Source organism: Chiloscyllium punctatum, chromosome 26, assembly GCF_047496795.1.
Source record: "Chiloscyllium punctatum isolate Juve2018m chromosome 26, sChiPun1.3, whole genome shotgun sequence".
Classification (NCBI taxonomy): domain Eukaryota; kingdom Metazoa; phylum Chordata; class Chondrichthyes; order Orectolobiformes; family Hemiscylliidae; genus Chiloscyllium; species Chiloscyllium punctatum.
In genome coordinates this window covers 57868239-57895288 of record NC_092764.1, presented here as the reverse complement: position 1 = coordinate 57895288, position 27050 = coordinate 57868239, and the positions used below count along the sequence as shown (strand labels likewise).

The window sequence follows — 27050 nt, the reverse complement described above, 5'->3', positions numbered from 1 at the left end:
GCAGGCATATAAATCTAGTTAATTCTACTATGCTCAGAGAGATAGGATAGGCTGTTATATAATGGCAGCATTTGATTTCACTGTGCATTATATCCTCTTGTAGTGATTATAAGGAGGTCAGCCTGCTGGAACTCTCAGAATATGAGTTCCCTGATTGAGGCCATCAATCTGGGTCGAGTCAGGGAGCCCAGACTGACAGAAAAGAAAATTAGTGTCAGACATCCTGTTCAGTTTGAGAGCTGGCTCTGAGGGAGCTGGATCAGTGTCAGTGTGTAAACTAAGGGTGAGGGGGTGCCAGCCTCTATGGAGTTATTTCACCTTTCTTTTAAATAAAGTGCCAATTTAAGTATCAAGGAGACTCAAAAATGAATTGGGATTTGAAACAACGATTGAACAGTCCTGAAGGTTTGAAATGTGAGCACCTTCTCCAGGTAGAGTGCTGACAGAGTAGGAAGCCTGTCGTCTGCTGACACTGGGGACTGGGCTGCACTTTCTGAGCTCTGACTGACAGCTTGGCGGTGAGGAACAGGCATTGGGTACCCCTGCTGGTCACATGCTCCCCGGGCCTGCCTCCCTCAATTGAAAAAAGGCGAAGTCTCAGTCCAGGGAGGCTGAGGTAACGAAGTCAGGTTGTGGACTGTTGGTTGTCCGGGGCTGCAGGTTGTAACGACACATAGATAAACACACACTTAGTCACTCGCCTGTTCCGGGGTTACAGCGAGCGATGCCTTCCCTCCTCCTGCTGCTGTTACTGCTGCGTGCGGTGCAGGTTTCGCTCGCCAGCAATGGGACCTCGGTGGGGACAGAGTTGCTGCCAGAAGCTGGCCTCTCACCTCTGCATCGGCCGGAGCTCCAGTCAAGCCGGTCACCCGCAGAAATGCAGACCCCCGAGGGTCACCACGGACCCGACACTGTGGGCTTCGAGATGGTGAACTGGCAATGGGTTCATGTTCAGGGACCCTATCTGATTGCTGTGTGGATTCTGGTTGCCAGCCTGGCTAAAATCTGTGAGTAACTGTACTCTTATTATGCTCAAAAGGTTCGAGAGGCGGTAGGTTCGTCTGTTCGACCCAGTGACCTTGTTGTAGTCAAGCCCAGCAAAACTCTTATAGCCGGTGATCAGATCCATCCGTTCAAAGACTTCAGACATTTCAATACGTTCGCTTACCTCTCCTGGGAGCAACTTTCCAGAGATAACAGAACTGCAGCTATTAATGCAACTCTCCTGTTAATTAATTCAGTTCATTTTCATTTGTAGCGTTTATTCTAATCCCTACAATTTAATTTGAGTGAATTTGACTGGCGCTGTTTGACCTGTGTAATGTGTTTGTGAGGGAGAGATGCTGATCATGTATGTGGATCTAAAGGGCTGTCAAAGTTCACCTGTTTGGCTGCAGGTGTTTGCATTCTGTGATAGCTATTTGATAATGATGTGAATGCCAATGTGAGGCTGTGTTCTGAGGTTCAGCTGCTGCCGGAATTGACGAATATATGTACCTACATGGTATATTTGGAGTGTGTGCACTCTGGTCGGGGGGGGGGTGGGGGGAGGTGCTGGGGATCCAACTGCCCCAGACTGTAGATTAAATCCTAGAACAAAAATAATAGACACAGCGCAGAAGGATTCAGCTGCAGTATGGCTCTCCATATGGTGCTTCCTCTCCAGTGTGATGAAATCATGGGTCTTTCCATTGTGTTCTGAACACCAAGACCATCAGTTACTGGAACACATTCTTTTTGAGGGCTACCTGTTGAAACAATTGATTTTACTGTCACAGATGTGTTAAGGTTGAGAACTGGATGTGCCTCAATGTTCACTGAAAACGATTCAGCCGTTGAAGTTCTGATTCCCAAAAGCAGGTAACACGGCAACCAAAGTAATGTAGAGTAAAAATGATCCATTTCTGTTGGAGACAGGAACATTTCAAGTAGTTTCAGAGGCTGAGATTTGTGAGGAATAACGGGCGCCTGGAGAAGTGATAATGATGTGAAACAGTTTGTTCTGTATCATTTCTCAATAGGAAATATAGCATCTCAATTTTTTTTACTCTTCCTGCAAAACCCTTGATGTAATGTTATAGCAACCATATACACATGAGTTCAGATCCTCTGACAGCGTGGTTTAATTAGACTGGTTTCCCCAAAGTGGACTTGATTGGGCAATCATGCATTTATGTGCGTTTCACGTACCAGAGTTCTTCTAGGAACATGACTCAGTTACACTGACTTCCTCCCCCTCTCTTGCCCTGTTATCATCTTGACTGTACTCTCTAGCTGTTGTTCCTGAACCTGTAGTTCTTCTTTTTTAATAACTTGTTCAGCTGTGTTATGACACATCTCTAGAGCTTGTGGGATTTGAACCCGGACCTTCTGGTCCACAGATAGGAGCATTACCATTTTGCCACATTCTCTAGACTTTATCCTTGGAAACAATTAGAATGGTGGATTGATTTGGATTCCAGTATAAAACCCAAATGAAAATTGTCTTTAGAAGTTTTATAGTTGTCTCATTTGTTCAGATCCATGGGAAATTGCTATTTGATGCTCATTGCATTGTGTAGCTGATCTGCATAATCTGCCATGTTTTATTGTTGCTGTTAATCAAATGAAGTGAACACAAGACTCAACAGAGTGAATATTAATGGATCTTTCTCGTTACAATAAGGTTAACAGCTTGCAATCATTTGTATCCTGATCAGCCCTTCTACTGTACTTTCCTAAACTCCATCTTACTCTTCGACCCAGACTGAGAAATAGTTGTGTATGCACCAACAACTTGTATTTTAAGACAGCATCTTTTGAAGTTGAGAAGTATTTCAGGTGCTTGATAAACTAAATCAGGCATAGACCCTGGGTAGAGGTAGCAACCCAGGGGGAGAAGCTTCTGGTTAGACCTGAGACTTATAGCATTAGTATTGTTAATGGCAAGTGTTTATGACACTCAGCCATTACAGTCATGAACATCATATTGTCTTTAGTGTCTTACATTTAAGAAAAATGCTACAACCCTTCTCGAATAGACTTAAGGAAACAAAAACAATATCTTGAAGGATATATATGGCAGGGTAACTAGAAGTCTTACATTTGTGTTGTATAAGCTGTTGTTGAAACAGATGGATGTTGCATATATTTTTGGAGGTACAGAAGTTCAGCGAATGAGGGTGGTTGCCCTAACAACAACAGTAGGAGAAATGGAATGGAAAACATTGAAAATTGATTTGGGGAAGAGGAGATTTAGTGCTGGAGGATATTGTAAAGAGTTAAGGAAGGTCAAAGCTATGGAACTTTTTGAAGATGAATATACGGATTCACTGCAGAAAAGAGATCATGGTTTAGATGTTAGTACCATGTTGATGGGCATGTTGCATAGGGACACTATGTGGATGATGAATAACAAACCACTAATGATTGTTGGAACATGGTGGAATTAACTTCACTGTAGAAGGACAAAGCATCATAGGTGATGCATTGGTTACATTTGGATAGACAGCAGTGGGACATAAGGAACATAAGGTGGCTATGAGGAAAGGCATTGGAACAGGAGTGAGCCAGTTAGCCATTTATGTCTGGTGCCCATTCAAAAGGATGATGGCTGATCTGTAGCGTATTGATTTTTCCCATACCACTTAATAACAGAAATTAGGATGGAGGAGGAGGAATAATAGAATGTGTTGAAGTTCATGCAGAAATCAAGAATGAATAACCTGCCATAATTGCAGTCAAGTGATCGTAACCAAGTTGTCTGACAATGGACAGGATCAAAAAGACTTTCGAAAAGAGTACTGTGAAACATAGACATAGAGGTGGTACTAATGATGTATTTGCGAATCCTACAGAACAATATTCAAAGATTGATTGGACTGGCCAGACTAGCGGAGCTGAATTTCTAAGGAGGCCATGGTGATAGCAGTTTGTAAGTGGAGGCATTACCTGAACAAAGTTGCTAATGAAGTAGTACAATTTGAAAGGTTGTCTTGAAAATGGAATGCTTTGATTAGGTGATTGATTTTGTGGATTCTGCTTGACTTCAGATGTATTTAGGGGACAAAATTAAAATAATGGGATTCAAATGAAGGATAGGTGTATTTGGCAGTGTGATCTTAATAAGCAACCAGCATCTATGTCTAGACTTGAGGTCTACTCCAAACATTAGACTTTGTCAGATATGGTTTTCATTCTATGACCTAAGTTTTCTGATTTCTAACCATTATTAATTTGATTATTCCTGAAACAAATCTTGTATTTTGTAGATAGTCCCTTCGACCTGTTGTGCCTGTCAAGGCTAAAGTGTGATATCACAAGACAACAGGGAGACGATTGTTGGCTATGTTTTCTGTGTCTTTCTTGATTGGTTAAGTGTTTTAAATGACAAGATGATAATACAACAGATTTAGGAAATCTACTTTCGAAATATTTAACATCCAAATTCCTTAACTAAATTGAATAGAGATGTTTAGGTTGGTGGTCTTTTGCAGGTGCAGTATATGGGATCTGGCGTGTGTTGGTTGCTCATGGAATTTCCATTCAGAGTTGATGAACTATAATCTGAGCTACAGACACTGCAATAGATGGGAGAGGGCATTTGGACACTCTTTCAGGAGACAGTCACATCCTTTAGATTAATAGCATCAAATTTGGTTCGGAGTCAGGGACATGCTGTGATTACAGGAGTGGCAGGTATAGAGATCCAGAATTTAGCTTTGGAGAAGCCCCAGTCAGTGCCATTATCCAATGGTTTGTGCTTCCAGTGTGGATAAAGGTACTGCAATGAGGTTGAACAAACTGACCAAAGCACTATGGTACAGGGCACCAATTGATCGGGGGGAGAAATGAAATGTAATAATAATAAGGAATGGCATAGTGAGGGGGTTTTGATACTGTTCCCTGCAGCAAAGACAGAATCCTGAAGGCTGTGTTACCCACGTGGTGACACCATTCAGGACATCTCTTCTGGGCTGGACAAGAACTTGGGAATGGGAGGGGAAAGATTTTGTTTTTGACCATGTAAGTGCCAACGATTTAGGTTGGACTAGGAAAGAGGTTCTGCTAGGGAATAACAAACAGCTTGGGGCTAAATTAAGAGCCAACGGTAATAATCCGGATTAATACCTGAGCCGCATGTAGGTAGATACTGAGTTAATAAAATTAGAGAAGCAAATTTATGACTCAAAGATTGCTGTGGGAGAAATGGGTTCAGATTCATGGGGCACAGATGCTACTGCTAGGGAAAGAGAGAGCTGTTCCATTGGAGCCATGCTGGGTCCATTGGTCAATTGTATAATCGGTGATTTTTAAGCTCAATTTGTCCAGGGTGTTGTTATTTGAAGGGAAGCTTAATAAAATAAAAGAAGAGAGCAGAGGTGCTGGGTACCAAAGAGGCAAACAATAGTTGAATGTTGACAGAAAGGGACAAAAAAAGCACAAGAAAGCAGCAAAAATTAAACTCCGAATCAGGAGTAATGGTAAAAATTGAAAGCTTGCAGCTCTTTATTTGAATGTGCACACTATTTGTAACAAGAGACACAGCACAAATAGAAATAAATGGATTTCACTTGATAGCTGTTATGGAGACATGGTTGCACAATGATTAGAATCTCAATGTTCCTATATATATTTGGCATTCCAAAAGAATAGGCAAAAGGTAAATGGAAGTGAGGCAGCATTGTTACTAAAGGGAGATGAGAGCGTGGTGGTGAATACTGATAGAGGTATAATAGGTCATGATGTGGAATCAGTTTGGATTAAAGTAAGGAATAACAAGTAAAAGAATGGGTGTGATTCTGGACCAAAAGAAGGACTTGATGTGAAGGATGAAACACTAATAGTTAACAAACGCAGTCAAAGGATATTCCATCAAAAACTAGGGCATACACAAGCACAAAGACTTGTGATAGGTCAGAGGATTGGGATTTTTTTTTAGAGATGAACAGCGGCTGACTAAACTCAAAGGAAAGGCAGTAAATTGGTAAGAAATAGAAAAACAAACAGCAATAGCGTTTATGGTAATATATATATGAGAGTAGCTAAGGTGGGTGTGGGATCCTTTGATTTGTGACGGGGGAATTGATAACAGGATGATGGCAGAAAACTTAATCCAATGTTTTGCATTAGTCTTTATGGTGAAGGATTTTATAAACATTCCCAAGATAACTGTTAAGGAAGGAGCTAATGGGATGACGAGTCTTATAACAGTCTCTACCATGGGGTATAAAGCATTTTACAAACTATTGCCACTGTAGACAGACAAATCCACCAGGACCTAATAGTCTGCATTCATGGGGTTTAAAGGAAATGGCTGCAGAGATAATGGAGACAAGAAAACTGCAGGTGCTGGAATCCAAAGCAGACGGACAGGAGGCTGGAAGAGAATGGCAAGCCAGGCAGCATCAGGAACTGGAGAAGTCGACATTTCGGGTGTAACTGGGTACACCCTAAACGTTGTCTTCTCCACCTCTTGACGCTGCCTGGCTTGCTGTGTTTTTCCAGCCTTCTGCCTGTCTACTGCAGAGATAATGGAGGCATTGATCAAACTTTTCTAGGACTCATTGGTGGTTTTCCAATTTGCTAGAATCCAATGTGACAGCCCTATTCAAGAAAGGAGGAGACAGAAAGCACAAAACTATAAATCAGTTAATCTAGCATCTGCTGTTAGGAATATGCTGGTGTCCATTATTAAGGAAGAAGTAGTAGGGCATTTAGAAAACCAAAACACGATCAAAACAGAGTTAGCCTGGTTTTGTGAAAGGGAAATCATGCTTGACAAATGTGCTCAAAATCTTTTAAAATATAACGAGCAGAGTGATAAAAGGGTGAGTAAGGTGCCACAAAAAAGGTTATTGCATGAGATAGGAGCTCACAGTATTGGGGCAATTTATTAACATGGGTCGAAGATTGGTCAACATATGGAAGACAGAGAGTCAGGATTGATGGATCCTTTTCAGGTTGAAAATATGTAACTTGTGGAGAAGCAGAAGGCTCAACTCTTGGGTCTGAAATATTTATTATCTGTGTTCGTAACTTGGGGGAGGGGGCAGAGTGTAGTGTATCTAAATTTGCAGATGATACTAAAGTAGGTGGGAGAGCATGTTTCCATGAGATCATAAGGAATTTACAAGAGTTATAAGTGAATGAGCAAAATCTTGGCAGATGGCGTTTAATGGAGAAAAATATGAAGTCATGTATTTTGGTAGCATCTTTTGATTTTCCCTATTTAAATGGAAACTCCAAAAAAAGTGCAGCAAAGAGGGTTTGGAATCTTTTGTGCATGAAATACAAAAGGTTAGCATGCGAATGCAGCAAGTAATTAAGAAGGCAAATGGATTTTTTGACCTTTGTTGCTAGCGGATTGGAATTTAAAAATAGAGGAATCTTATTGCAACTGTTCAAGGTGTTAGTGAGGTCTCCCCTTGAGTACTGTACAGTTTTGGTCCCTGTATTCAAGAAAGGTTATATTGGCATTGAGGCAGTCTCAAAGAGTTTCACTAGGCTGATTCCTGGATTGAAGTGGTTGACTTCTTGAGAGTGGCTAAACAGGTCATGAGTTTATACATTAGAGACCTCAACATGAGGTGTGGTCATATTGAAACATACAAAATTCTAGAGGTTGGATGTTCTGAAGTGTCCACAACTGGGGGAGACTCAAACTCAGGAATGAAGTTACAGAATAAGAGGGCATTCATTTAAACCTGAGATGCAAAGTAATTGTTTTTCTCTGAGAGTGATGAATGTCTAGAATTATCTACCCCAGAAAGTTGTGGAGGTTAGATCACTGAAAGTATTTAAAGAGGAGGTAGATTTTGAAATATCAAGGTATCCATGGCTATGGCTTTGAAGAGTTGGAATGATAGAGGAGTTTAGGCCTGGGTAAACCAGCCATGATATTATAGAGTGCTGGGGCAGACTTGGGCTGAATGGCCTACTGTTCCTTCTCTTATGATTGTATATAATACAAATGTGTAAATTTTTGCGAATTACTCTGATGAATGCAGGATGAAATCTTTGACAGAATGTGTCTGTTTTTGAGCAAAACACAAGTCTATGCTACCACACAACTCTAAATAATTAGTTTGGTTAGATCAAAGCTATTAGCGATGCCCTCTAGTGTGTTTAAAAGAAATTGAAATAGTGCTAAATTGTTTCAATTTTTGGAAGTGTTCACTGAGAATTGCACTTGTTTAGTATACTATTAGTACATGATTCTGGTCATTTGGAAGACATATTGGGACACACAGGACTTAAGTTGGGAATGCTAACCATGAGCTTTTTGCACTTGGCTTTAGAAGTGAGAGGAAGGGGGTAAATTTGATGCAGGGAAAAGAGTTATCTTTTGAAAGACACATAAGATGCTTTTCTCCTCTTAGATCCAGGTAACTGCTATAATATTGGTATCGACTGCTCCATTTTTTTCCATTCTGCACTTTTCACTGCTTCGAGGATGACTGTCAGTTGCTTTGTGACAATGAAGTACTATTGAAGTGTAGTCACTTCTGTAATGTAAGAACTGCAGCAGCCAACTTGTACACAGTAAGGTCTCACAAGCAGTCAAGTGATGCTCACCAGATCATCATCTATTTTAGTGATATAAGCATTCAAATTAGAACAACAGCAATTGCCCATTCAGCCTGTTGAGCCTGCCTTGCCATTCAATATGATCATAGCTTGTGTCTTTGTTTCAAATTCCCATCTACCTTCAATAATCTTTGATTTCCATGCTGATGTTGGCCGAGGAGTGACTATTGGTCAGACATTGGGAAGAGTGCCAAGGAGTTCTTCATTTAATGTTTCTTCCAAAACATGCACCTGAACTCTATCAAAAATTCATTTCTCTGCTTCCTTTGAGAAATCCACTTCAACTGCACCCAACTACCTGTTTTTTGCTTCAATTCCTAAGTGTAGGGCTAATCCCCCTCCACATAATATTCACTGACATTGTCAACTGTTCACTTTTAAATCAATTTTTCTTTCCCTTTCTAACCCAGTACTTTTAGAACTTCATTTTTTGTCATATTGAAAGACATCACACTGCAATGTCCAATGGGAAATGAATCTAAACTTGGATATTGCTCTGACTTTGCTATTTCTGCTGCTTTGCTCCATTCTCTGTTCAACAGTAAAGGGTACTACTCCTCAGCTGTGTCCAGTAATATTCAAGAGCAAAGTCACAAAAGAAAGCTTTGTTCTTTTAAAATTTATTTTAAGTTTGTACTGTTTGAAACTACATTCTGTTAATGCCAACATATAGCCTTCTGTTTTTAACAACATATAGCCTTTTGCTCTAGAATGCAAACTGGTCGAAATATATAGTAAAGCATTGTGGAACTGCAGATATGAAATATTTTCTTATGAAGTATCAGTCTGTTCACAATGAGGATGTTGGAACATGTTAAGACTGTTGACTGAAAATGGGACAGAGTGAATGTTTTCTGATCATTCCTATTTTCAGGTTCTCAAATGAGCAAATGGATAGAATAGTTCCTTTTGTAACATTTGAGGTTTTGTGCTACAGTAGAATCTTTATCTCAGCTTATAGGCTTAAGAATGTGGCTTTCTTGCCAAACAGGGAATAGAAATCAGAACTCTTTACCTCTTCTGATTTCACCATTGGGAATTGATGTGTTCTCCGTTGCTGTTTTCACATGTTATGGTTGTGCTGGGTGAGAGATGAAATTTCATCATATTCACATTTATTTATCCCAAATATTTCCCCCCAGCTGGAAGTGGAGTGCAGTCATTGATGTGCGTAGTACCTTAATGAAATTCCGCACAGGACCGATTTGGAATTGAAGGTGTGGGAAATGATCTGCCACCCTGCTCACCCACAGCATGGCCACATAAAAAACACAGAAGCTGGCCTGCAAAATACAGAGATCAAGCCTGCCAACACATACAGATACTACCCAGAGTGCCCCAGTCTTGGCCAAACAGGCTAACATAGAAACCCAGACTAGAAAATTTATGGGGCGGCACTGTGGCACAGTGGTTAGCACTGCTGCCTCTCAGCGCCAGAGACCCGGGTTCAATTCCCGATTCAGGTGACTGACTGTGTGGAGTTTGCACATTCTCCCTGTGTCTGCGTGGGTTTCCTCCGGGTGCTCCGGTTTCCTCCCACAGTCCAAAGATGTGCAGGTTAGGTGAATTGGCCATGCTAAATTGCCTGTAGTGTTAGGTAAAAGGGATAAATGTAGGGGAATGGGTGGGTTGCCCTTCAGCGGGTCGGTGTGGACTTGTTGGGCCGAAGGGCCTGTTTCCACACTGTAAATAATCTAAATCTAATCTAATCTAAATTGCCTGTAGTGTTAGGTGAAGGGGTAAATGTAGGGGAATGGGTGTGGGTGGGTTGTGCTTCGGCGGGTCGGTGTGGACTTGTTGGGCCGAAGGGCCTGTTTCCACACTGTAAGTAATCTAATCTAATCTAAAAATACACTTCCTAAAACAGCTTTCACAATCAGCTTCCAGCCCAGATGAGCACTGCAGTCCCAACACCCGAAGGGCAGGCTCCTTTTCCATTGAAACCGATACCGCTCTAACAAAGAGGCAGACTGAGAGTCCCCGGAAGACTTCGCTCAAAAGAGGAACACAATGGACGCACCTGAATGCCAGGAGAAGAGACATATTTGCGCGGGCGGGAAATACAATGAAGAATCCTCTAGTAGGCATTCTCATCCACTTGCGGAGATGGCCGGAATCTCCTGTGTCAGTTACAAATGAATTGCTACTGCCAAATGCTTGATTCACTTCCATTCAGTTTATTCTTTTTAAAATCTCTTTACAATTTTCACCATTGTACTGTAACTGCTTTACAGTTGTAACCTTTGTGTTGTACCCCTATAAAGCCTGCCTGCAGCTTCAGTTCTGGGAAGAGCATTCTGGCCATCTGTGCAGAGAATCAGTTCTGTGTCAACCTGGTCAATTTCTCTTCCGCGATATTGCTTTGTTTCATTAAACTGCTTGTCAGTTTCACTGCGATCATTGTTTGTGATCTCTGATCCATTGGGCTCAATTTCTCTGGCAGAATGTCTCCAAGCTCTCCAGTAATGGGAATGTCTGAGCCTATATCCACACTCATGGGATAATGATTATACAAAAGTGATGGTGGGGGTGAGGGAAATAAACAGCAATTCAAATCCTCAGAGAAAAGTATATCTTGAGCTTTCAGTTCACATCATATGATGTACTTGATCTCCCACAGTGTCCGATTATCTGTAAATCAGGAATTGAGGTGTTAAAAGCAAAGAATTACTGCTTAGTTATTTAGGCCTTTTTATTCAAGTATAACATACTGCTACAAGATGATGAATGGGAAGGTGCGAAAGGAAAATCATTAGTGTTTACCTGGAATCCAAAATACACCAACCCAGTTATATCTGACTGTCCCTTCACAAGAAAGAAGGAATGACTTACATTCATCGCACAATTCATAACCTTGGGTTATTCCATATGACCACAGCCAGCCACTGCAGTCACAGTTGCAATTTAGGCAAAAGTGTCAGACATTTTATGCATAGCAAGGTCCTACAGTTAGCAACAACCTAGCTGAACAGACCCTGGTGATTATGTTCTGATTTGAGGAGCAGAGGGCAGGCAGGCCTCTGGAGAGAACTGCCCTGATCATTAAATCATGCCATGAGATCAATTTGTATCTACATGAGGAGGCAGAAAGGGCTTATTTTATGTCTTGTTTGAAATACTGGACATCATTGCCAGCCATGCTGCACTTCCTGAGCATTATCACAGATTATGTGCTCTCATCTCAAGAGTGAGGTTTCACCTGTTTAATGAGAATGCTACCACTGAGTCGTGACTGACATCTTTAGGGATGAGTTTTTTTACAAGTGAAATCCGCTGTGAAGTGCCAGCAACACATGACTGTGTTGCAGATTTAGAAATCAAGAGGCTTTGATTAACACTTTTTGGAAGACATGAATTCAAATTATGCCATTGGAGCTGGGAAATTTAAATTTCGTTAAATATATGTGGAATTAAAAGAATTACCCTGTGGAACAGTAAGCACGTTTAAAGAGAATGCAATCTACCAAATTTATTCAGTCAAATCCACATGTGACTGCAGACCCATAGCAATGTCGTTCGCTCTTAGCTGCCCTCTGAAATGGCCTGGTAAGTCAATCCGTTGAGTCAACAAATTGTATGCATTGCTATAAGAGATGATAAATGCCAAAATAACCAGAATTCACCACCGTTCTCTTGGGGGCACTTTAAGATTGGACAGTAGATGCTGACTTTGATAGTGATACCTGTACCTCATAAATGAATCAGAAAATTAATTTACTTAGAAATTCTGGTTATTCATGTTGGTTTTGTCCCTTTCCTCCTGTGTAGCTGAGATTAAAAAAAATTGTCAATGCACAGAGCTTCTTACCCTTCCAATCCCTTAGAGTCTTGCATTCATTATCATCGTCTGAATGTTTGCATAGCAATTTTGGAAGTTCGCACAAGCACCCTGAATGCTTTGAAATGTAAATGCACTTCTTTGGTTTAAAAATTTGGTAAAACAGTTTCTTTGTTTGAAAAGGAAGAATTTAGGGTCTTTCCAGCAGGTTGAAACTTTTTCAGGGGTGTAGTCTGATCCCTGGTATTGGAGTGATCATTCAGTTTATAGGAAGCCTGATTATGATGGTTGCAAGACTTCCAAAAGGCAGATGGAAAAATATTCAGATGGAGGTTTGGTGATGGATCAGCAGTTACTTTGTGCAACATTACAGGATATTCTGTGCATCAGCTGTGGTGCAAAAATAAATTGCCTACTAATTGCTACAGTAAAAATAAAATGCTGCAGATGCTGGAAATTTGAAATAAAAACAAAGTCTCGAAGAAACTCTGTACAGATACATCTGTGGAGAGAGAAATAGTGTTGAGAGTCCAATATGATTCCTCTTTGGAACACTTCTACGTTTGCTCGTGTCAGAAGCATAAAACAACTGAGTCCGTATGAAAACAATACTTTCTGCCTACATTGATATTCATTCATCTTTAGCAAGCATATCCAGCGAGTTTCTCAATGCACATTCTGTGAGGGGAATTGCAAAGCTGTCAGTGATTTTGGAACGATTACAGCTCAGTATAGCTTCCTCATTGCAAATTGCTACTTTATGCATTTTTTTTTGTTTTTTTTAATTCATTCATGGGATGTTGGCATCACTGAAGACCAGTGTTTGTTCCTGTCCCTATTGCCCTGTTAAGAATCAATAACCTGGGGGATCTAAGATGGCAGCGATCTGAGAAGATCACACTGCAGAGCTTCGCATCGTAGCAGGAGCAGGATGGTCCTTTAACCCACCTAATCCAGGTCGTCAGGATTTCTTGGGGCATTGGAAAGATTGTGGAGCCCCAAGAAACATTTAAAAATTGACTTACCTGTATGTTCAGCTGTCCAGAAATGCCTAAAAAGGGAGGAGGAGCATCTGAGGCCGGGTCTGCAGCTCAGCCTGCAGCAGCATCGGAGCTGATTACTCTCCAGGACCTGGTGAACCAGCTCTCGAAATCTCGCGAGATGTTGGGGAGACAGATTGAAGAGAAACTGGCTCCAGTCTCTCATGCTGCAGAAGCATGAGCAGCAGCTGGGAGACCTGGAGAAGAGGATGGGTGAGGTGGAGCACAGGGTCACAGTGGTGGAAGCTGAAGCCTGTTCATTCAAGGATGAGATCCAAGCCCTGAAGACGTAGGTTTGTAATTTGGGTGACCAAGTGGATGATCTTGAAAACAGGGGCAGGAGAAAAAACATTCAGATCATCGGTCTGCCTGAGGGTAAGGAAGGTGAGTGGCCTGTGGAATTTGTTGAAGATTGGCTTCCGAAATTCCTTGACTTGGAGGCTGGCATGAGAGGATTGAAGATAGAGAGGGCTCACCGGGTCGCAGCGCGGAGGTCAGGTCTGAGTCAACGCCCTCGTCCTTTTCTGGTGCAGTTCCATCATAACCGGGATAAGGAGAAAGTCATGGAGGCTTCCAGACTCCAGGGGAAGGATCCAAAGGCCCTAATTTACAAGGGGTCTAAGATCATGTTTTTTCAGGACTTCTCAGCGACGGTGATCCAGAAACGAAAATCATATGATGGTGTCAAGAGAAGACTGAGGGAGCTTGGGATTCAGTACTCCCTGAGATATCCAGCAGTGCTTCGGATCACCTTAGATGGATCCATGCATCTCTTTGACACATCGGAGAAGGCAAGAGACTTTGTGTACAAACTAACCTAATTTAAACAATTGTAAATATTGTTGCTTGGGTATGCGTTTATCATTCTGTAAAAGAAATGGAGGAAATCCGGTTGGAGCTTTGTTTTTCCATCTTTTTTTTTCTTTTATTGATAATAATTTGGTTCAAACTATGTCTGGCGGTGGTTAAGATGTACATTTTAAATTTCTAAGTTAAGACATACCAAAGGATGATTTGGTAAATGATGATGATGATGAATAAATACTAAAGGGTATTTATTCCCTTTTTTTTAATAAAAGGATTTTTTTAATCCATATTGATATTCTATGGGGTGTTTATTCTTTTTAGCTTGTGCTTGTGATGCAGCCTAGCTGGGAAAAGTGAAGGTGGTTGAGATGGTTAGATGCCTATTTATGGGCAGTTTGGCTCGGGTAATTACCCCCTCCGGGCAGGGGTGAGTTCCCCTACTCAGCGCTATTGGCCTTTTATATGTTGGTTTGTTTTCTGGTTTTTGTTGTTTTTTATTCTTAATAGTTTTGTATGTTTGTTAAATGTAGTTGTTTTAGTTTATGTAGTTTTTATATTTGGTGGACCATGCGGCACCAAGGCTCAGCAATTTGTGGTTCGGGTTCCTCCTTTCTGGAATTTAAATGAAATTGCAGAAGATTATGGCTAATAGTTTGATTAAATGGTGTACCTGGAATATCAAGGGAAGTCACTCACCAATTAAGAGGAAGAAGGTATTCTCGAGTCTTAGAAAGACGAAGGTGGATATTGCTTTGTTACAGGAAACACATTTGGATGACAAGGAACATCTGAAATTACAGCAGAATGGCTTTGACTGAGTTTATTTTTCATCATTTAATACCAGAGGTAGGGGAGTGGCTATATTGGTTAGGAAAATCTCTCATTTAAATTGTTGAAATGTGTTAAAGACACATATGGGAGGTTTGTAATTCTTAAAGCCTTGATAAATGGGGAAGAATATGGTATTTTAAATGTTTATTGTCCCCCAGCTCTCCTCTTAAATTCTTGGTAGATGCTTTTTCTAAACTGATAAGTCTCAAGTCTCGGCATATCATTATAGGGAGAGATTTTAACTGCCTCATGGACCCCACAGTAGACAGGTTTCCTAAAAGTCCCTCGATACCCTCTGCACAAACCTAAACAGTTATTGGATTTGTGTGGGGAATGAGGGTTGGTGGACGTCTGGAGGTGTCTCCATCCTACAGGTAGGGATTTCACGTTTTTCTCCAATCCGCATCGATATCACACGAGGATTGATTTTTTTTCTGACCCCTGCGGTAATCCTGGATCTGGTGGCATCCTGTATGATTAGTAATATTGCTATCTCTGATCATGCTCCAGTGCATCTCATGGTTAAGACTAAGGATGTTGTAGTGGATTCAAGGTACTGGCGAATGGACCCCTTTATTCTCATGGTCAGTACGTTTGTGGAGTATTTCTCTAGGGAATTTCGGGCATTCCTAGTCATCAATGTAGGCTCGGTTGATAGCTCATCTGTTCTCTGGGAAACTGTCAAAGCTTATGCCAGGGGGTTAGTTATTACATATTCCACAAGTAGGAAGCGGCAGAAGGGTGAGCAGCAACGTCTCCTTGAAGCACGGTTGAAGGCAGCTGAGAAGGCCTATTTTGACAGACCCTCGTTGGTCAAACTACAGAGGATTACGGCACTGCAGTCTGCATTAAATTCCGTGCTCACGCAGATGGCAAAGAAAGAGCTGGCTTTTGCAAAGCAAAGATTATACGAGCATGATGACAAGCCAGGCAAATACTTAGCACACCTTGCCAGAAAGAGAAGTGCCCCACAAACCATTACAGCGATTAGGGAAGGGTCTGGGAACCTAACATGTGATTCTAAAAAGATTAATGTGGTGTTCCAGAGATTCTACTCTAAGTTATATCAGTCTGAGAATTGTGAGGAGGGGCAGGCCAAAATGGAATCCTTTTTTAGAGATCTGAAACTCCCGGGTGTGACTCCCGGACAACAGTCCTTTCTCAATGCCCCGTTATCACAGCAAGAAGTGCAGGAAGCTGTGAGGCAGCTTTAGAGTGGAAAGGCGCCCAGTCCTGAAGGACTTCCCAGTGAACTCTATAAGAAATCTATAAGTATACTGTCAGGCCCGATGCTGAATCTGTTTAATGATTCATACAGTCATGATTGTCTCCCACCATCTCTGAGAGAGGTGAATCTTCCACTTATCCTGAAAAAAGGGAAGGATCCGGAAGACTGTGCTTCATACAGGCCAATCTCGCTCTTAAATGTGGACTTTAAGATCCTCTCTAAGGCTCTCACGTTAAGGCTGGAGACTGTGTTACCTTCTATTATTAAAGAGGATCAGACAGGCTTCATGAAGGGTCACAGATCCTCCAATAATGTTAGGATGATGTTTACCGTAATTCAAGCATGCCAACAGGGATTGGTGATTTCTTTAGATGCAGAGAAGGCATTTGACCAAGTTGAGTGGCTGTACCTTTTCTAGACTGGTTTGGTCTGTGCGAAGTTTTCATAAGATGGGTAAAGGTTCTCTACAGTGTACCTCTCACGGCAGTCATTACCAACGGGGTATGATCAAGCAATTTTAATATTTCTAGGGGCAGCCGGCAGGGCTGTCCCCTTCACCATTACTTTTTACGTTGGTGATTGAACCGTTGGCAGAGGCCATTCGTGGGGATCTCAATATATTAGCTCCAGAAGTGGGGTCAAAAGTACTTAAGATCTCGCTGTATGCAGACGATGTTCTAATTTTCTTGACAAATCCAGCAGTTTCTGTGCCTTGCCTGATACAATGCATTCACGCGTTTGGCGCTTTTTCAGGGTATAAGTTTAATTTTGCTAAATCAGAGGCTATGCCTATGAGTGGTCTTACGAAAGAGTTGGCTCTTGAGAGTGACTATAGATTCCCATTTAGGTGGTCACGGGGGGGGGGGGGGGGATTTGTGTATTTGGGCATCTTCATTACTCCAGTTCTGGATTGGCTGTTCAAAGCCAATTTTACTCAATTATTTGAAAAACTTAAACAAGATCTCCAAAGATGGGAGGCACTTCCAGTCTCGTGGTTGGGTCAGATAGCGCTTATTATTCTCCCTCATTTGCTATACCCTATACGGATGCTCCCCCTGATTTTCAATAAACAAACACTCAGGAGACTGAATGGTTGGTTCAGCTCCTTTATCTGGCACCATAAACAGCCCCTCATTAAATTAGCCAAACTGCAGTTGCCTCACAGATTGGGGGGAGTAGACCTTCCAGACATTAAAAATTACCAATTAAGCTCGCTTTTGACCTACGTGAGTGATTGGGTTTGTGGGGACCCTCTTTCAATATGGCTAGATATCAAAGCCTCCCAGGCAAGGTGCCCCCTTACCAGTTTGCTGTTTTTGGACAAGGTGAGGACAGTTAGGGAATATTGCCATAACCCAATAGTCATCAATACTGTTAAAGCATGGAGGGCAATTCTGCAGAGGGAAGGTAATATTGGCAAAAAATCTTTGTTTACACCTTTAGTGGGTATGTCGGGTTTTCAACTGGTATGACAGATTCAGGATTTAAACGTTGGGCAGCCAGGGGTGTATCTTGCATGGGCGATTTACTTGAGGGAGACGTAATGATGTCCTTCAATCAGTTGGTACGGAAGTACGAGTTACCTAATAGAGACCTCTTTCGATTTTTTTCAAGTTAGGGATTTTATTCAAAAAAAGTCCACACTTTTGACTGATCCCTGCAAATTTGACATAGAAAGAGGGGTACTAAGGGCTAACAGTACACTCTCTGTCAGTACTTTATATCACCAATTGGGGAATGCCACCTCAGGTGAGTCTGATTGACTCTGCAAGATGTGGGAAAGAGAGCTGGGTGTTGAAATTTCTTCAGAGGCATGGGAGTATATTTGGGAGAATGCAAGGAAGATATCAATTTGCAATAGGACCCATGCTTTACAGTTGAAGATTCTCCACAGGGTCCACTTAGCCACAGACCGTTCGTCAAAATTTAAACCAGGGGTATCTTCAGCATGTCCCAAGTGCAAGGTCTGCACAGGCACTCTTACCCATTGTCTTTGGTTTTGTGACAGGCTTCAAACATATTGGAGTGCTGTGGCGGGTGCAATGGAGAGGATTTTAGGTGTAGGGGTGGAGAAGGACCCTATTTCTCTCCTTTTGGGCCTACCCATTGTATTTCCTGCAGATGCGCATAAGAAAAAACTTTTCAATATTCATACATTCTGTGCAAGGAAGAATATCTTGCTAGGTTGGATATCCGAAACCCCCCCAGGCCTGTCAGGTTGACGGAAGATTGTTATGGAGCGTATTCCCCTGGACTTTCTCACAAATATGGTACACCACAAAACTGAGAATTTTTACAAGACATGGCAACCCTTTTTGAAATACCTGGACACAGATTTATCTGCTACTTTAACAAGGGCTTTTATATAGCTGTAACAATTGTGTTTCATGAGTCCAATATCCAGGGAAGAGGAACTGTGAATGTATGAGTGTTTTGTTTGGCTGGGCTGAGTTATTACTATTTATTTGTTTGTTGTTAGATATTTATTTATTTAGTTAAATAGCTAGTTTAGATTTTTAAAAATTTTATACTTCTCTATATATGTTTGTACATTCGTACAGGAGGGTGGGTGGAGGAATTTTTATTATTATTTGGGTTTAGTTTTGTACTATTTTTGTACTGTTTTGAATTGCATTGTTTTGTATTTGTTGTAATATTTAAAAATCTATTTTTTTCTTAATAAAAATATATTATATCAGAATCAATAACTTTGCTCTGGGTCTGGAGTCAGACCAGGCCAGACAGGTAAAGATGGCAGATTTCCTTCCCTAAAGTTTGTTAGTCAACCAGATGAATTTTTACAACAATTAGCAGTGGTTATCATTAAGCTAGCTTTTTTCTTAAATTCCAGGTTTTCTTATTGAATCCAAATGTCAAAGTCTGCCATGTTGGGATTTGAACGCTTGACCCCAGAACTTTAACCTGAGATTCAGGATTACAGTGATTACTGCGCCACCATCTCCCATGTCTACAATAGCTCTCCATTTGTTTTCCAGCTGTTTCCCAACCATAATGTTTGTGGCACACAGGGTACCATACAATGACCATTTTCAGCAAGGGAGAGTGTAACTATCTCTTCATGACATTTAATGGTGTTACTATCATTGAATCCCCCATTATCAAATTTCTAGGGCCCATCATTGCAGAAACTTAACTTTAATGTCCACATAAACTGTGCTCTACAAAGCAGATCAGAGCTTGGAAATTCTGTACCGCCTGATTCCCTGGAGCCTGCTCACCTGTTCCAGGGCATGGGTCAGGAATGTGATGGAAGACAGCTATAATACTACTCAAAATCAATATCAGCCAGGTCAAAGCAGCCCACTTGGTTGGCATCCCCTCCACCACCTTCAACGTTCACTCCTTCCAAAGTAGCATTGATACATCTACAAGATGCAAGAACATCACCTTCGACATCACCTTCCAAACCTTGCTACCATCTAGAAAGACAAGGGCAGAAGACTATCTGCAAGTTTCCCTTGAAGTCACAAGCCATCCTGACTTGGAAATATACCATCATTCCTTCTTCATGGGCTAGTCAAAATCAGCACTGTAAGAGTACCTTCACCACATGGCCTACAGCAGTTTAAAAAGTCAGCTTAGCACAAAACTGTACAGGGCAATTTGGGGATGAGGCATTAATTCTGGTCTTAGCTGACACATCCATAACTGTGTGGGTTTTCTCCAGGTGCTCCATGAATAAAAAATATTTTTTTAATTGAATATACTAATGAGGCTACTTTTGGAGTACTGTATTGTGTACAGTTCTGGTCGCCCTGCTATGGGAAGAATATTATTAAATTGAAGATGATGCAGAAAAGATTTACAGGGATGTTACTGGGACTGGAGAGTTTGACTAATAGGGAGAGGCTGATTAGGCTGGGACTTCTTCCCTGGAGTGTAGGAGGTTGGGGTGGGGTGGGGGAAGGGGTGACCTTTATAGCGGTTTATAAAATCATGTTGGGCATAGATAAGGTGAAGAGTAAATATCCTTTCCTGGTGGTAGCGGAGTTCAAAACTAGAGGGCATATTTTTAAGATAAGAAGAGAAAGATTAAAAAGGAACCTGAGGTGAAACCTTTTCATACAGACGGTGCTTTGTGTGTGCAATGAACTGCCAAAGGAAGTGGTAGATGCAGGTACAATTACACAGTTTAAAAGACATTTGGGCAGGTACATGAACAGGAAAATTTGGAGGGATATGGGCCAAATGGAGGCAGTGGGATTAGTTTAGTTTAGGAAAGTTGGTCAGCACAGGCAAGTTGGATCAAAGGGTCCGTTTCTATGCTGTATGACTCTATAAATTGTTAGAAAATAGAAACATTCACTTGACAACGTATACCCCACTGCTTGCTTCGGGAAAAGTTACCATTTTACTTCCAACACTGAAATAACATTTAAAAGAGTGAGTGGATACTTGCTAATATCTTAAGTGACAACCTGAAACCTCTGAGATTACAGCATTTGCTAAATATTACTGTTAATTTAGCAAATATTGCTCTGTGAATTTTTATTCTAGTTCCTGACTCAATTCCCTTGTGAACCATTGCCGAGAAATGGAAATTTTGATCCACTTACGTGATGTCAGCAACTTTAGATGAAAAACTTGGAATATTACTCTAACAATTGAGATGATCATGTCCCCATTGGCACGTAACTGTGCTCAATGTAAGCAGTAGAGTGTCACAACGCACTGGGGTAGTGTGCTGTACATCAAGTCATGCTATTCCTGGACTCATTACAAAAGTTAAAGATTATGTAAATGTATGCAAAATTTCCCAGCCTTCTTTTCTTTATTATCCATTGAAGGGATTGAGATGGCACAGTGGCGCAGTGGTTAGCATTGTTGCCTCACAATGCCAGGTGCCTGGGTTTGATGACCACCTTCGGCGACTGTCTGTGTGGAGTTTGCACATTCTCCCTATGTCTGTGTGGGTTTCCTCCAGGTGCTCCAGTTTCCCCCACAATCCAAAGATGTGTAGGTTAGGTGAATTGGCCATGCTAAATTGCCCATAGTGTTCAGGAGTGTGTAGGTTAGGTGAATTGGCCATGCTAAATTGCCCAGAGTGTTCAGGAGTGTGTAGGTTAGGTGAATTGGCCATGCTAAATTGCCCATAGTGTTCAGGAGTGTGTAGGTTAGGTGAATTGGCCATGCTAAATTGCCCATAGTGTTCAGGAGTGTGTAGGTTAGGTGAATTGGCCATGCTAAATTGCCCATAGTGTTCAGGAGTGTGTAGGTTAGGTGAATTGGCCATGCTAAATTGCCCATAGTGTTCAGGAGTGTGTAGGTTAGGTGCATTGGCCATGCTAAATTGCCCATAGTGTTCAGGAGTGTATAGGTTAGGTGAATTGGCCATGCTAAATTGCCCAGAGTGTTCAGGAGTGTGTAGGTTAGGTGAATTGGCCATGCTAAATTGCCCAGAGTGTTCAGGAGTGTGTAGGTTAGGTGAATTGGCCATGCTAAATTGCCCAGAGTGTTCAGGAGTGTGTAGGTTAGGTGAATTGGCCATGCTAAATTGCCCATAGTGTTCAGGAGTGTGTAGGTTAGGTGAATTGGCCATGCTAAATTGCCCAGAGTGTTCAGGAGTGTGTAGGTTAGGTGAATTGGCCATGCTAAATTGCCCAGAGTGTTCAGGAGTGTGTAGGTTAGGTGAATTGGCCATGCTAAATTGCCCATAGTGTTCAGGAGTGTGTAGGTTAGGTGCATTAGTCTAGGATAATGAGGAGTAGTAGGGGAATAGATCTGTGTGGGTTACTCTTAGGAGGGTCAGTGTGGATTTGTTGGGCTGAAGAGCCTGTTTCCACACTGTAGGGATTCTAGGTATCATTGGCTGGGCCAACATTTATTGCCAATCCCTAGTTCCCCTTGACAAGATGGTGGTGAGCTGCCTGTTGAGCTGTTGCAATTTATTAGCTGTAGGTTGACACTTAGCGAGGGAATTTCAGGATTTTTACACAGCAGCACTGAAGGAAAGGAAATCTTTAGGTGGTGAGTGGGTTGGAGGGGAACTTGCAGGTGGTGGTGTTTCCTTGTATCTGCAGCCCTTGTCCTTCTGGACAGAATTGTTTGTGAGTTTGGAAAATGCTGTCTAAGCATCTTCAGTGAATTTTTGCAGTGCATCTTGTAGAAGATATACACTGCTGCTACTGAGCATTGGTATTGGAGAGAGTGAATGTGGGTGTGGTTCTGATCAAATGGGATGCTTTGTGAATGTAGGTTTGTTTGCTGAGCTGAAAATTTTGTTTCCAGATGTTTCGTCATCATACAAGGTAATGTAATTAGTGAGCCTCCAGATGCCTTGTCCTGGATGGTGTCAAGCTTCTTGTGGTACTGGAGCTGAATGCATCCTGTCAATTAAGGAGTATTCCATTGCATTCCTGACTTGTGCCTTGTAGATAGGGAGTAGTCACTGGGGAGATAGGAGGTAACCGTGGGGCTCCTAGGCTCTAACCTGCTCTTGTAGCCACTGTATTTATCTGACTAGTCCAATCCTGTTTCAAGACAATGTTAACTCCAGGATGTTGATAGTGGGTGATTCGGTGGTGGCAATGCCATTGGCTGTCAAAGGGTAATGGCTAGATTCTGTCTTGTTGTAAATGGTCATTTGTGTGGTTCAAATGTATTTACCACTTGAGAGGCCAACCCTGGATATTGTCCAGGTTGTTGCATTTAGGAATGGACTGCATATGGATAGGAGGAGTTTTGAGTATCTGAGGTGCTATGAATGGTTCTGGAAGTTGTGCCATTATTGGTGAACATTTTCACTTCTGACCCTATGATGGAGGAAAGGTCATTGATGAAGTCACTGAAGGTGGTTGGGCCAAGGGCACGATCCTTTTTACATTTGGGTTATAAGAAACCATGGGCCAGGTTTATGTACTGAACAAGGATGACTGCTTTTATTACAAATAAGAAGATTTTAACTGCAGGTAAACAATTATGAGCCATCAACATAAAACTCTACTAGTTAAAACACGAAACTCCTTGTAAAACAGCCCATGCACACTCATACAGACAGACAGTAAAAACACTGGGAAAGCAGTTTAATTGTCTTGGTCACAGAGTTTGCTGAGCTGATCTTTTGTCTTGCCAGAACTCGCTGTTCTTTAATCTGTCTTCTCCAGGTTCTTTCCCTTGCTTGCAGGAGACAGAGTGACTGGTTCACAATTTATGAAGTCTCTCACATGTTTGTTAAATGCAACAGCTAACAGAAATTGCTAGGGGAAAATAAAATGGCTGTTATGGACCAGATCAGACTCCCTCAAAATATTTCAGGAAGGTAGCCTGGACCCTAACTTTTTCTTATTTTAGAGGTAGGTGTAAGTGACTTGTTTCTAATGTAAGGCGATATGTCAAACTACTCGACGTTAAGCAAAGAATTTATTTAAACACTATAGTTAAAATATAAACAAAAGAAAGAGGAACTTAGAAAAGCTTAACTTTATTGGCAAACTTAACTGAATAATAGATACAATACCTATTACTAATTAACTGTTATAGAGTCAAAGACTCATAGAGATGTACAGCAGGGAAACAGACCCTTCAGTCCAACACATCCATGCCAACCAGATATCCCAACCCAATCTGGTCCCACCTGCCAGCACCTGGCCCATATCCCTCCAAACCCTTCCTATTCATATACCCATCCAGATGCCTTTTAAATGTTGCAATTGTACGAGTCGCCAGCACTTCCCCGGCAGCTCATTCCATATACGTACCATGCTCTGAGTGAAAACATTGCCCCTTAGGTCTCCTTTATATCTTTCCCCTCTCACCCTAAACCTATGCCATCTAGTTCTAGACTCCCCAATCCCAGGGAAAATACTTTGTCTATTTATCCTATCCATGCCCCTCATAATTTTGTAAACCTCTATATGGTCACCCCTCAGCCTCCGACGCTCCAGAGAAAACAGACCTAGCCTATGCAACCTCTCCCTATAGCTCAAATCCTCCAACCCTGGCAACATCCTTGTAAATCTTTTCTGAACCTTTTCAAGTTTTACAACATCTTTCCGATAGGATGGAGACTAGAATTGCACATAATATTCCGACAGTGGCCTAACCAATGTCCTGTACAGCTACATAACCTCCCAACTCCTGTACTCAATACTCTGACGAGTAAAGGAAAGCATACCAAACGCCTTCATCACTATCCTATCTACCTGTGGATCCACGTTCAAGGAGCTATGAACCTGCACTCCAAGGTCTCTTTGTTCAGCAACACTCCCTCGGACCTTACCATTAAGTGTATAAGTGTCGCTAAGATTTGCTTTCCCGGGGGGGATCCAAGATGGCAGCGACCCAGCAAGTCTGAGTCTACAGTGCTCCTCCCAAGACTTGGGCAAAGTGGGTCACCCACCCCCACCACACTCACCAAATCATTTAAAATAGCTGTTTAATTTAATTAGTTGTTTAATATTGAATTTAAACAATTTAATCTTCAGTAAAAATGACTAAAGGGAAGGGAGCCCGCAGCTCTCAGCAAGCAGGAACCCCTCCCCCAACCTCTCCAGCTGCAGCTGAGGCGTCCGCAGCCGCCCCGGGGGACTTACCTACGGTGGCGAGCCTCGTGGAAATCATCTCCAAACTGGATGCAAAGATCAACGCTTTTAATGAAGAATCCCGAAGTCGATGGGACTCACTCTCGGCCGTGCTGCAAAAGCAAGACCAAGACATTAAGGAAATCGAGCGCTGAGTCGGAGGGGCGGAGCTAAAGGCTGCGACCTCCGAAACTACAGCGCAATCGGCCGTGGATAGGGTTCGGACTCTCGAACAGCGAGTCCGGACCTTAGAGAACCACATTGACGACCTCGATAATCGAGGTCGTCGAAAACATATTTGTTTGCTGCGCCTTCCCGAACAGGAAGAGGAAGGCCAGCTTACAGGATTCCTTGAACAGTGGCTTGCACAGCTGTTAAAGCTGGAGGCTGGATCAGGCCAGGTAAGGGTAGAATGGGCCTACCGGGTTGCAATACGTGTGCCCGGATCAAACCAGAGCCCCCGCCTGGTCCTGTTCCGGCTGCAGAGCTATAAGGAGAAGCAGATAATCCTAGAAGCCTCTAGAAATCTTGGAAAAGATTCCCAAGCCATGATCTATAAAGGATCCAAGATCATGTTATTCCAGGACTTTCCCCAGTTCTGGTCCGAAAGAGGAAGGCATTTGAGGCGAAGAGGTGTTTGAGGGACTTAAATATTCAGTATTCCTTATGCTACCCAGCAACGCTATGCTTTAACCATGAAGGATCCGTGTATAACTTCGAATCCCCGGAAAAGGCTCAGGAATTTTTGGACTCTCTTAGATAAATTGTAAGAGATAATGGATGTTGGTTTGCCTTCCCCCCACTCCAGTTTATATCCCCCCCTTTTCTTTTTTTACCTTACTATTTAATAATATCTTGGGGGGTGGGGAGAGGGATTTATTTATTTGTTCTCTACTTAACGATTTTCTCCCCCTCCTTGTTTTTTTTAATTATTCTATATATATATATATAGACCATGGGGTCTAGTTAATGTTGGTGGGGGGAAGTGGTTTCCTTATTCTATTTTACCTCTGTCTCTAGGAGCGGGGTTGTTTTCCCTTGTTATTTTGTATTATTATATTTAATTATTACTTGTTGAGGTGGTAATTTTATAGTTATATATGTTTATACATGGTATTAACATTACCAAATATATCCAGGTGTTGGTGTTGATGTGGGTGGGGGAGTGGGGATAGGGTGCTCACTGTTAACTCTAGCTCTGTAGTATATTTGAATTTTCCTCATCCTATTGAGGAGTGCCTGGGTCAAGGGTGGGGCACTGGTTGGGAGAGGATACGATGGAACTTTTGGAAAGGAAGTGATACCCCCTGGGAACAAGGGGGGGAAATCTCCATTTCAATACGGTTTTTTAAAATTTAGAAATAGTTTTTTATTATACTGTTGTGAATGTATTAGACAGCCTTTATTTTTGTGAATTTTATATGCTCTATGCTCGGGATGTTCTGGATAGGGTTTCCCCTCCCAAGGGATCTCGGATCTGCCCGGACGATTATGGTTGATCAGTTGGTTAAGTGGTGCACCTGGAATGTCAAGGGGAGTAATTCGCCAGTCAAAAGGAAGAAAATATTATCAAATCTCAAGAAAGAAAGAGTTGATATAGCTCTCCTACAGGAGACACACCCTGTTGGATAAAGAACACTTGAAATTACGACAGGGTGGATTTGATCAGGGCTTTTTTTCTTCTTTTAGCTCAAAAAGTAAGGGAGTTGTTATTCTTATTCGGAAGAATTTCCCTTTCAAAATCCTAAATCAGATAAAAGACAAATCTAGACAATATATTCTGATTAAAGTCCTTATAAATGGAGAGGAATATGGGATTTTAAATTGTACTGCCCCCCGGCACATCCCTTTAAATTTATAACTGAAGCCTTCTCAAAATTGATGGCTGTTGGTGCCCGTCATACAATTATAGGAGGAGATTTTAATTATATTACGGATCCGGAAATGGATAGGATTCCCAAGAGTACTGCAGGAGTATCTCCCAGATCTAGACAATTGATGGATCTGAACAAAGAATTCGTATTAGTAGATGTATGGAGATGTCTTCATCCACAGGGCAGAGATTTTTCTTTTTACTCCAATCCACATAAATGTCGTACCAGACTTGATATGTTTTTTGTCCCCTCGATTTTTTAAAAAATTCCATATGATCCTATAAAATACATAATATAGCAATTTCCAATCACGCTCCTGGAGATATGGAAATCAAGGCGAGGAACAATGGGAGATCCCCTCAGCATTGGCGTATGGACCCCTTC

The 27050-nt window shown here is 41.8% G+C and overlaps 1 protein-coding gene across 2 annotated transcripts in view; it reads left to right on the top strand.

Moving 5' to 3' along the window:
• The first annotated feature begins 578 nt into the window (after positions 1 to 578).
• The window catches only part of slc9a5 (solute carrier family 9 member A5), a 279958-nt gene continuing 253486 nt past the window's right edge, over positions 579 to 27050 (top strand). For both annotated transcript variants that reach the window (XM_072547483.1, XM_072547485.1), the window contains exon 1: positions 579 to 1007. In XM_072547483.1, the coding sequence (XP_072403584.1) occupies positions 725 to 1007 (283 nt within the window). In that variant the 5' untranslated portion in view covers positions 579 to 724. The remainder of the gene's footprint in view (positions 1008 to 27050) is intronic.